The 12040-nt window shown below is 43.9% G+C and overlaps 1 protein-coding gene across 3 annotated transcripts in view; it reads left to right on the plus strand.

The window, feature by feature from the left end:
• Positions 1 to 12040, plus strand: part of spryd3 (SPRY domain containing 3) — a 343156-nt gene that overhangs the window by 294479 nt on the left and 36637 nt on the right. For 2 of the 3 annotated variants that reach the window (XM_060820956.1, XM_060820955.1), the window contains exon 9: positions 7109 to 7228. The exons of the other annotated variant lie outside the window; for it this stretch is intronic. In XM_060820956.1, coding sequence (XP_060676939.1) covers positions 7109 to 7228 — 120 coding nt within the window. The remainder of the gene's footprint in view (positions 1 to 7108; positions 7229 to 12040) is intronic. 3 annotated transcript variants of the gene reach the window in all.

Consider the following 12040-nt stretch of genomic DNA (forward strand, 5'->3'; position numbering starts at 1 on the left):
AACTCATCTTCCATGTTCCTGGCACTTTCATAATCCACTCTTATAGAGTCACAAAGCACAGAAAGAGGCCCTTTCGAGCCGACACCGAACTATCTATTATTCCCACCATCCAGCACTAGACCCGTAGTCTTGAATGTTATGACATGTCAGGTGCTCACCCACATACATTTTTTAAGGTTGTGTGGTTTTGTTCCTCAACTTACCAGTCCAGGCAGTGCACTCTAGTGCACCCTCTGGGGTGAAAACTTTTTTCCTGAAATCTCTTCTAAACCTCTGCCTTTCATCTTAAAATTATACCCATTATTATTGACCTGTCAACCAAGGGAACATCTGCTTTTTGTTCACCCTGTTCATGCCCCTCATAATCTTATACACCTCTATCGGGTCCCCTTTCAGTCATCTGTACTCCAAAGAAAACAACCTGAACTGATCAGCCTGCCTTTATGGTGGGATCGCTCTATCCCAGACAACATCCTAGTGAACCTCCTGTGGAGCCCTCCAGTCCAATCGCATCTTTCTGAGAGTGTGGTGACCAGAACAAACACTGCTGGAAGACTAGCTGGTCTCTAATTTCCTGGTTTCTCTTTACCATCCTTCATGAAAAGTGGAACCACATTAGTTGTTCTCCAGTCCTCTGGCTCCTCACCTCCCACATCTTGACCTGATGATTCGTCCACTTCAAAACCTGACGAACCTACAATAGCTTCTTATTCCCTCTATCAATCTGCTCAAGACCCTCACAAGCCACCTTCATAAATCCTTATTCTGCTGATTGAAGACAGATGGAAACACTCTACCCATTTCCCCTGGCTCCATGCTGAGATTACCCCATAGAGCCCTAATGGGCCCTAATCTTTTCCTGGTTATCCTCTTCCCCTTGATCTAGAATTTCTTGGGATTGTCCCTAATCTTGCTCACCAATGTTTTTCTCATAAGAGTTTCTCTTATCCTGATTCCTGATGAAGGGCTTATGCTCGAAACGTCGAATTCTCTATTCCTGAGATGCTGCCTGGCCTGCTGTGCTTTGACCAGCAACACATTTTCAGCAATGTTTTTCTCATGCCTCTTCTCTGCTCTCCTAATTGCTTTCTTAACTTTGCCACACCCCCCCCCCCACACATCCTACACTGCACAAGTGCCTTTGTTGATTTACTCCCTCTGCACCTGCTAAAGTCCCTTTTTTTTCCCTTCTTATCCAGTCCTGAAAATTCCTCGATATCTCTGGTTCTCTGGGTTTGTTACTTCTACATTTCACCCTAAAATGCACATGTTGCACCTGCACTCTCCCTATTGCCTTTTTGACTGTTCTGCTGTTGACTTTCATGTAAAGACTGGGAACAGCGACATTTTTGCCAGATCCTGTCTTAGTTTAATAAAATCTGCATTCCCCAATCCAAAACCTTTCTTTTGCACATAGACTTTTTCCAAGTGTTGTGTTCACTTTTACTAACATGCTCTCCCACAGCCACCTCAAACACCTGTCTGGCTTCATTCCCCATAATTAGGTTTGGCACTGCACCATCACTTGTTCGATCATCTACATGCTGATATGAAAAGCTGCCCTGAATACATTTCAAGAAATCCACCATAAAAAAATTTACACTATGAATATTCCAGTTAATGTTGGAGAAGTTATAGAGTCATAGAGATGTACAGCATGGAAACAGACCCTTCGGTCAAACCCGTCCATGCTGACCAGTTATCCCAACCCAATCTAGTCCCACCTGCCAGCACCCGACCCATATCCCTCCAAACCCTTCCTATTCATATCCCCATCCAAATGCCTCTTAAATGTTGCAATTGTACCAGCCTCCACCACATCCACTGGCAGCTCATTCCATACACGTACCACCCTCTGCATGAAAAAGTTGCCCTTTAGGTCTCTTTTATATCTTTCCCCTCTCACCCTAAACCTATGCCCTCTAGTTCTGGACGCCCTGACCTCAGGGAAAAGACTTTGTCTATTTATCCTATCCATGCCTCTCATAATTTTGTAAATCTCTATAAGGTCACCCCTCAGCCTCCGACGCTCCAGGGAAAACAGCCCCAGCCTGTTCAGCCTCTCCCTGTAGCTCAGACCCTCCAACCCTGGCAACATCCTTGTAAATCTTTTCTGAACCCTTTCAAGTTTCACAACATCTTTCCGATAGGAAGGAGACCAGAATTGCACGCAATATTCCAACAGTGGCCTAACCAATGTCCTGTACAGCCGCAACATGACCTCCCAACTCCTGTACTCAATACTCTGACCAATAAAGGAAAGCATACCAAATGCCTTCTTCACTCTCCTATCTACCTGCAACTCCACTTTCAAGGAGCTATGAATCTGCACTCTAAGGTCTCTTTGTTCAGCAACACTCCCTAGGACCTTATTATTAAGTGTATAAGTCCTGCTAAGATTTGCTTTCCCAAAATGCAACACCTCGCATTTATCTGAATTAAACTCCATCTGCCACTTCTCAGCCCATTGGCCCATTTGGTCCAGATCATGTAATCTGACATAACCCTCCTCACTGTCCACTACACCTCCAATTTTGGTGTCATCTGCAAACTTACTAACTGTACCTCTTACGTTCGCATCCAAATCATTTATGTAAATGACAAAAAGTAGAGGGCCCAGCACCGATCCTTGTGGCACTCAACTGGTAACCAGTCTGAAAAACAACCCTCCACCACCACCCTCTGTCTTCTACCTGTGAGCCAATTCTGTATCCAAGTGGCTAGTTCTCCCTGTATTCCATGAGATCTAACCTTGCTAATCAGTCTCCCATGGGGAACCTTGTCGAATGCCTTACTGAAGTCCATATAGATCACATCAATCCTCTTTGTTACTTCCTCAAATAACTCAATCAAGTTTGTGAGACATGATTTCCCACGCACAAAGCCATGTTGACTATCCCAAATCAGTCCTTGCCTTTCCAAATACATGTACACCCTGTCCCTCAAGATTCCCTCCAACAACTTGCCCACCACCGAGGTCAGGCTCACTGGTCTGTAGTTCCCTGGCTTGACTTTACCGCCCTTCTTAAACAGTGGCACCACGTTTGCCAACCTCCAGTCTTCCGGCACCTCACCTGTGACTATCGATGATACAAATATCTCAGCAAGAGGCCCAGCAATCACTTCTCTAGCTTCCCACAGAGTTCAAGGGAACACCTGATCAGGTCCTGGGGATTTATCCACCTTTAACGTTTTAAGACATCCAGCACTTCCTCCTCTGTAATCTGGACATTTTGCAAGGTGTCACCATCTATTTCCCTACAGTCTATATCTTCCATATCCTTTTCCACAGTAAATGCTGATGCGGTATCTCCCCCATTTTCTGTGGCTCCACACAAAGGCTGCCTTTGCTGATCTTTGAGGGGCCCTATTCTCTCCTTAGTTACCCTTTTGTCCTTAATATATTTGTAAATATCCCTTTGGATTCTCCTTAATTCTATTTGCCAAAGCTATCTCATGACCCCGTTTTGCCTTCCTAATTTCTCTCTTAAGTATACTCCTCCTTTCTTTATACTCTTCTAAGGATTCACTCGATCTATCGTGTCTGTACCTGATATATGCTTCCTTCTTTTTCTTAACCAAACCCTCAATTTCTTTCGTCATTTGAAATTCTTCAATAATCCATTAATATTATTCAGACAGCTCAGTGAATTGGGCTGCTCCTCTATTGCCCACGAGGTGTTTGGGAGCCTATACTACACTTCCAGCAATGTCATTGTCTTCTTTTTGTTCCTAAGCTCTGTCCACAAAGCCTCATTTGAAGACAAATTTGAAGCCTTATTCCAAGATATTATTTCTTCTAACTGCAAAACTGACTCCTTAATTAGTAATGTGACACCATCTCCTCTTTACACCCTCCACTATCCTGCCTGAAGATCCTATACCCTAGAATGTTAAGTTGCTAGTCCTGTGCCTACCTGAACCACATCTCTGATGGCAACAACATCACAATTCCACATGACAATCCACAACTTTAACAAATATGTCTTACCTCAGTTCGCCTCGCATTAAAGTAGAGCCGTCCCTTGAGTCTCAGCATGGTCAAGCACTGTCTGTGTTGGTTCCTTTACTAAACTTTGCCCCTATTGTCCTAATGCTTTGTGTCCCCTCCTCCTGCTGAGCTAGTTTAAAACTCCTCCTAGCGGCACTAGTAAACCCAACTGCAAGGATGTTGGTCCCATTCTGATTCAAGTGCAGACTGTCTCACTTGTACAGGTCCTAGCTTCCCAGAAACGATCCCAGTGATCCTGAAAACTGTAAACTACTCCCATCACAATCTACAATTTTGCCAAATTTCATACCGTCTATGAACTTTTTCATGCAGCTCCCTTCAACTGGGCCTCGGTCATTTGTAAACATTTTAAAGAGTAATAGCACCAAAATGGACTCTTGGAGATCATTGTAGTACCAAACCGCACCCTCCCCAAAAAACAATGTAGAATTTTGTTTTTAGATTAGATTACTTACAGTGTAGAAACAGGCCCTTCCCCCAACCAGTCCACACTGACCCGCCGAAGAGTAACCCACCCAGACCCATTCCCCCTGACTATTGTCACCTAACACAATGGACAATTTAGCATGGCCAATTCACCTGACCTGCACATCTTTGGACTGTGAGAGGAAACTGGAGCACCCGGAGGAAACCCACGCAGACACGGGGAGAATGTGCAAACTCCACACAGACAGTCAGCCGAGGTGGGAATTGAACCCGGGTCCCTGGCGCTGTGAGGCAGCAGTGCTAACCACTGAGCCACCATGCCACACCATCATTCCCATTACTGACTCAATTTCATTTCCACACTCCCACCTTCCCTCCTGCGCTTTCAATAATCTTCCTGATTATTAACTGAACTATATTCGTCATATCTGTCTTCAACTCCATCTTTGTTTAATTTTCAGTTTGTCATCCAGGGCAAATTAACTTCAGATGCTGTGCCTTCTCCTTCAAAGGAATGCCTCTAGTTTATTTCTGATTTATCCCATCCCTATTTTGTCTTCATGATTGCATTCATGCTTTAACAAGCAATCACCTTTTCTCATCTACCCCTGCTGGGCTCCTCCTTAAAATCCTTTACATTTGTTCTTCCTCCGTTTGTCATCAACTTCACCCTTTGATATTTCTAGTTTTTATTACCATAAGTACTTTAAAATAAATTATATTGAGGCTGATTCCTACTGTAAGATTCTTAATTTCCCAGAACCAAATCCAACATTGTTTCATTTCTTGCAGAGAAAATGGCTTTCTTTCCATAAATGCTGCCAGACTTGCTGAGTTTCTCTGACAGTTTCTGTTTTTGTTTCAGACTTTAAGCATCCAGAGTTCTTTGTTTTATTTTACTGTTTCATTTCCTGTTGATTTTGAGACAGATTGTTTCCGAAAGTTCTTCTATACACATCAGAAATTCCTCCCTTCCCCACCCTTAGCATATTTTTTTTTCCCCGGTCCATATTAGAGTGATTAAAGTCCACTAATATGATGTATTTTCCGACAAGCCTTTAAAATTTGCTGGCACATTTTTTTTGTCTATTTCTTTTCTCTGTTTAGATCTCTATGTAAAAACTGCCCTCTGTTGCTTCCACCCTAATATTCTGAGCGCCACGTAGTAAATCTTTTCTGTTTAGAACTTCAATGTCATTCTTCATCAGGACTGTCTGTTTTTCCTTCTCTATTATTCCTGGAGACCTGACCCTGATAACCAAAAAGTTAAGAACTCATTCCTGGCTTTATTTGAGACATGCTATTAATGCCACTGTGTCATAATCCCAAGGGGCAATGTGTGCCTGCAGTTGACCAATCTTATTGGTTTACATCTGGGCATTGACATTCACACAGTTTAATACCTCCTGTGTCACTTGAAGTGTTTTCTTCTCTCAGGCCCCTGCTAATTTTTGGGGATATTTCAAATTTTACTGCAATTTATACCTCATTGTCCTCTGATGTCATTGCTTCTTGCTGCTACTTTCTCATTCCTTCTTCCCTTTGTGAAATATATTCAACCTAATCGCTAACCATCAACAGCACAAACAAACCCACCAGCCTCAGCAGTGATGTTTGACAGAGGTATTATCAGGCATTATTTGACACCAACTCAAAGGCTATATTGGCACCAAAAGCTTGGTCAGAAGGAACCTCCAGAACTGAGGATCTTGGCAGCTGAAGGCACTGACATCACTGGTGAAGGCATGACATTTGGGAATCCTCAAGAAGTGCAGAGATTTTCAAGTGTTGTAGAGTTGGAAGAGATTTCACAGATCGGGAAGGGTGAGGGCATGAGCTATTTGAAAATAAGGATGAGCGTTTTATAATTTGAGACATACAGAAGTGACGGATGAATGGGATTTGATGAGAGTTAGAGTTTTGGACGGACTCTTGTTTCTAAAGGTTGCTAGATAGAAGGCTGACCAAGAGTTTGTCAGAAAAGGTTAATCCAGCAATAATAGACATGAATGTGAGTCATGTTTTCTGTGCATGAGAGGTACATTATCACTCCTCCTTTTAGCTGCTCCTTATAGACAACTACTTTGACAAAGCTTTCATCCCCCACCCCTGTCCAAATATCTCCTTATGTAGCTTAGTCTCAAATTTTGTCTGATAATGTTCCTGTGAAGCATCATGGAGTGTTCTACTTTGTCAAAAATACTTTGTAAACATGAGTTGTTCTTGTAACACATGGAAGTCCTAGTGTCATTACAGAAGGGGTCTGGCTATTCAGCCCATCAGGTTCATGCTGGTTCTTAGTCAAGCAAGGCAGTCAATCCCACTCCCATGCTCTGTCCCCTTGAACGTAGTTGCCAGTGTTTGGTAGTACCTATATGTGTGTGATAGAGAAAGTGTATATGTGTGTGTGCACGCGTCTGGCATTATCAGCTTCTGTGTAGTTCCTCTGCCTGGGTGAGAGGAAGACAAGCTAAGGATTTGTGGCTCTGTGTGTACCTGTGCCTGGCTGTGAGAAGGAGAGAAAGACAGGATTGATGTCTGAGTGTGAGAGGGTAAAAAAGATCAGATTGGTTTCTCTGTGTGTACCTGTGCCTGGGTATGACAGGGAGAGAAGGACTGGATTGGTGTCCGTGTGTGTGTGTTACTAAATTCTCTGATTTCTTTTCTCAGATGATGGCAAGCTTTTCCAAGGAAGTGGAGTGGGAGATCCTTTTGGCCCTCGCTGTTACAAGGGCGATATCATGGGTTGTGGTATCATGTTTCCTCGAGATTATATTTTAGACAGTGATGGTAAGAATGTTGTTAGTGTGGTATATTACTTATATGGAAATTGGATTTGGTGGCTTCTGAATTGGAATGGAATACTGAGCAGGCAGATTTGCAGTATCGTATGTTTTTGCTTCTTCAGAATTTTACAGCGCAGAAGGAGCTCAATTAGTCCATTGCTGTTATGTTCTCTCACTGGGGGAGCTATTGTATTGGTCACATGACTGTCCCCATTTGGTCACCACGTGTCTTCCATCACTGAAAGAGCTCTTCCTCTTGCCCTTTCACCATATCTACCTGTCACACCTGTGCCTCGTCTCTCAAAGAGTAAACCTCTTTGACCCAAAACTCAATGTGATCAGCTACATAAATACCTTAACTACAGGAGGAGATCAGAGGCTGGGGGTATTCGACACTAAGTGACTCACCTCATGGAACAAATTTTCTAATAGCATTGTGGGAATTCCTTCCCAACATACACTCCAACTGTTCAAAAAAAAACAAGTCACAGCCACCTTCTGAGGGTTAACCAAGGATGGGAATTAAATGCTGGCCCTTGCAGTGATGCCGATGTGGCCAGAATAATTTTGTTTTAAGTTTCATTGCCCTGAACGTCTCCAATTCCCTCCGGTATTCTATAAAAATTCTCAGTCCCATTCTCCTGTCCTTTCTCCGTTCTCCCATCTACTCTGTGCACTGGTTCCAAAAGAGCTTTCCTCTTCGCCCATTCCTCACCTGTTGTCCCCTATAAATGCAAATGTTATTTTCTTCTGTCATTGTCATTCCGTTGAATCTATACTGCACACCTTCCAAGACCATCTTGCTTTTTTGGCACAAGCTCTCTAATGGTGCATATGAATTGGTAAACTGTACTTAAGTACTTTTATTTGAAGACTAGGACTAATACATTTAAAATACAAGAGTTCGAAAAACATGTTTAACCTGGAGATTCCACCCAAGTGTACACACATGTGCATGCATGTGCACATATGTACACTTACATATGTGCACACAGTTGCACGCTAACATACACACACCTGGTCATAAACTGTTTTGCATCCTGGTTCTCCGATCACACCTGTACACCACTTAACATGTTATCTTCAAGCCATATAGCAACATCCCCCTTCTTTTTTCTCTGAAGATAGACATTGTATATAGCCAAAGTAAGCATAAGTAACAACGTAAGGTGGTTGCTGACATGATTACACAAAAGGCTGCCTCACAGTGCCAGGGGCCTGGGTTTAATTCCAGCCTTAGGCGACTGTCTATGTGGAGTTTGCACATCCTTCCCATGTCTGCATGGGAATCCTCCGGGTGCTCCAGTTTCCTCCCACAATCCAAAGATGTGAATTGGCCATGCTAGATTGCCCATAGTGTTGAGGGATGTGTAGGTTAGGTGCATTGGTCAGGGTGTATGTAGAGTAATAGGGTAGGGGAATGGGTCTGGGTGGGTTACACTTCGGAGGATCAGTGTAGACTTGTTGGGCCTAATGGCCTGTTTCCACACTGTAGGGATTCTATTAAAAGGCCCTTCAGCCCATTGAGTCTGTGCTAATCCCAATTTCCCAATATCCTTGAATGTTATGATATTTCAAGTGCTCATTCAAATTTTTTTTAAAGGTTGTAAAGTTTCCAACCTCTGTAACGTTCCCAGGCAGCGCGTTGTGGAATTCCAGCACACCGAATATCTGCCCTTCTTGTTTTACCAACATGCAATATCTCCCACTTCTCCAAGTCAACTCCATCTGCCATTCCTCCAGTCCATTCACCCAACTGATCAAGATTTATTTGTAATCTTAAATAATAGAATCATAGAATGCCTACAGTGCAGAAGCAGGCCATTCGGCCCATTGAGTCCCCACTGACCCTCCAAAGAGCATCCCACCCCGACCTACCCCTCTACCCTGGCACAGTAACCCTGCAATTCCCATGGCTAATCCACCTTGCATGCATGTCCCTGGACTCCATGGGTGATTTAGCATGGCTAATCCACCTCACCTGCACAATCTTTGGACTATGGGAGGAAACTGGAGCACCTGGAAGAAACCGACGCAGACTCAGTAGAATGGACAAACTATACACACAATCACCTGAGGCTGGAATCAGGCCCTGGTCCCTGGCACTGTGAGGCAGTAAGGCGAACCACTGAACCACCATGCTGCCTCTGAACCTCCTTCACCATCCACTATACCATCAATTTTGGTGTCATCCACAAACCTACTAACCATGCCTTCTAAATTCTCATCGAAGTAATTTATATAAATGACAAACAAAAGTGGACCCAGCACTGATCCCTGTGGAACACTGCTGGTCACAGGCCTCCAGTCTGAATAAAATGCCCTCCACTATTACTCTCTGCCTCCTGCTCTTAAGCCAGTTTTGTATCTAATTTGCTAGCTTACTCTGAATTCCATGTGACCTGACTTAACTAATTCATCTACCATGCAGAACCTTTTCAAATGCTTTGTTAAAGTCCAAGTAAATGATGTCTATTGCTCTGCCCTCCTCAATCTTCTTGGTTACTTCCTCATAAAGCTCAAACAAGTTTGTGAGACGTGATTTCCATCACACAAAATCATGCTGACTATCCCTGACCATTCCTTGCCTCTCCAATTGCATATAAAGCATATCTTTCAGAATCACCTCCAACAACATACCTACTACCGAGGTTAGACTCCCAGATCTATAGTTCCCAGGCTTCTCCTTACACCCCTTTCTAAACCATGGCACAATAGTACAAAGGGAATTGGGCAGGAACTGTAGACCATAAATTGGGAGCAGATATTCTCGGGAAATACATCACAGAAATGTGGAGGTCATTTAGGGAGCACTTGCTGATATTGCTGGACAAGTTTGCCCTACTGAGGCAAGGACGGGATGGTAAGGTGAAGGAACCATGGATGACCAGGGATGTGGGAGAGGAAGAAGGAAGCTTCCTTAAGTTTGAGGAAACAAGGATCAGGCAGGGCTTTCAAGGGTTACAGTGTAGCCAGGAAGGAACTGAATAATGGACTTAGGAGAGCTGCAAGGGGGCATGAGAAAACCCTGACCGGATTGAGAAAAACCCCAAAGGGTTCTTCACTTAAAGTGAAGAACAAGAGGATGGCCAGAGTGAGGGTAGAGTGATCAGGGATGGTGAAGGGAACTTGTGCTTGGAGTCAGAGGAGGTAGGAGAGAGTCCTTGATGAATATTTTGCTTCAGTGTTCACTAGTAAGAGGGACCTTGACATTTCTGAGGACAGCATGAAACAGGCTGATACGTTTGAACGGGTTAATGTTAAGAAGGACGATGTGCTGGAAATGTTTTAAAACATAAGGATTGATAAGTCCCCTGGGCCAGACGGGATACACCCAAGGTTACTACAGGAAGCAAAGGAAGAGATCGCTGCGCCTTTGGCGATGATCTTTGCATCCTCACTGTCCACTGGTGACAAACCAGATGATTGGAGAGTGGTAAATGTTATTCCCTTTTCAAGAAAGGAAATAGGGAAGACCCTGGAAATTACAAACCAGTCAGTCTTACATCAGTGGTGGGCAAATTATTGGAGAGGATTCTGAGGGACAGGATTTATGATTATTTGGAAAAGCACAGCTTGATTCGAGATAGTCAGCATGGCTTTGTGAGGGGATGGTCATGCCTCACAAGCCTTGCTGAATTCTTTGAGGGTGTGACAAAACACATTGATGAAGGTAGGGCAATGGATGTGGTGTATACGTTTTACCAAAATGTTTGATAAGCTTCCTTATGGTAGGCTCACTTACAAAGTAAGGAGAAGGCATGGGATGTAGGGAAATCTGGCTGTCTGGATTCAGAACTGGCTGGCCCATAGAAGACAGAAGATGGTAGCAGATGGAAAGTATTCAGCCTGGAGCTCGGTGACCAGTGGTGTTCTGTAGGGATCTGTTCTGGGACTTCTGCTCTTTGTGATTATTATAAATGACTTGGATGAGGAAGTGGAAGGGTGAGTTCGTAAATTTGCTGATGACACAAAGGTTGGCGGAGTTGTGGATAATGTGCAAGGCTGTTGCAAGTTGCAGTGGGACATTGACAGGATGCAGAACTGGGCTGAGAGGTGGCAGATGGAGTTAAGCTTGGTAAAGTCTGAAGTGATTCACTTTGGAAGGTGGAATTTGAATGGCGATTACTGGGTTAAAGGCAGGATTCTTGGCAGTGTGGATGAACAGCAGGATCTTGGGGTCAGCATCCATAGATCCCTCAAAGTTGCCACACAGGTTGATAGGGTTGTTAAGAAGGCGTGTGGTGTGTTGGCTTTCATTAGCGGGGGATAGAGTTTAAGAGCCGTGAGGTTATGCTGCAGCTCTGTAGAGCACTGGTTAGACCACACTTGGAATATTGTGCTCAGTTTTGGTCGCCTCATTATAGGAAGGATGTGGAAGAGGGTGCAGAGGAGATTTACCAGGATGCTGCCTGGACTGGAGGGCTTGTCTCATGTAGAAAGGTTGAGAGACCTTGGGCTTTTCTCATTGGAGAGAGGAAAGGTGAGAGATGACTTGATCGAGGTGTACAAGGTAATGAGAGGCATCGATAGAGTGGATAGCCAGAGACTTTTACCCAGGATGGAAATGGCTATCATGAGGGTTCACAATTTTAAGGTGATTGGCGGAAGAGTTTGGGAAGATGTTGGAGATAGGTTCTTTACACAGAGAGTGGTGGGTGCATAGAATGCACTGCCAGCAGTGGGAGTAGTGTCAGGTACATGAGGGACATATTAAGCAAGTCTTGGAAAGGCACATGGATGATAGTAAAATGTAGGGTATGTAGGTTAGAGCTGAAAATGTGTTGCTGGAAAAGTGCAGCAGGTCAGGCAGCAT

The sequence above is a fragment of the Hemiscyllium ocellatum genome, chromosome X (assembly GCF_020745735.1).
Source record: "Hemiscyllium ocellatum isolate sHemOce1 chromosome X, sHemOce1.pat.X.cur, whole genome shotgun sequence".
Taxonomy (NCBI): Eukaryota; Metazoa; Chordata; class Chondrichthyes; order Orectolobiformes; family Hemiscylliidae; genus Hemiscyllium; species Hemiscyllium ocellatum.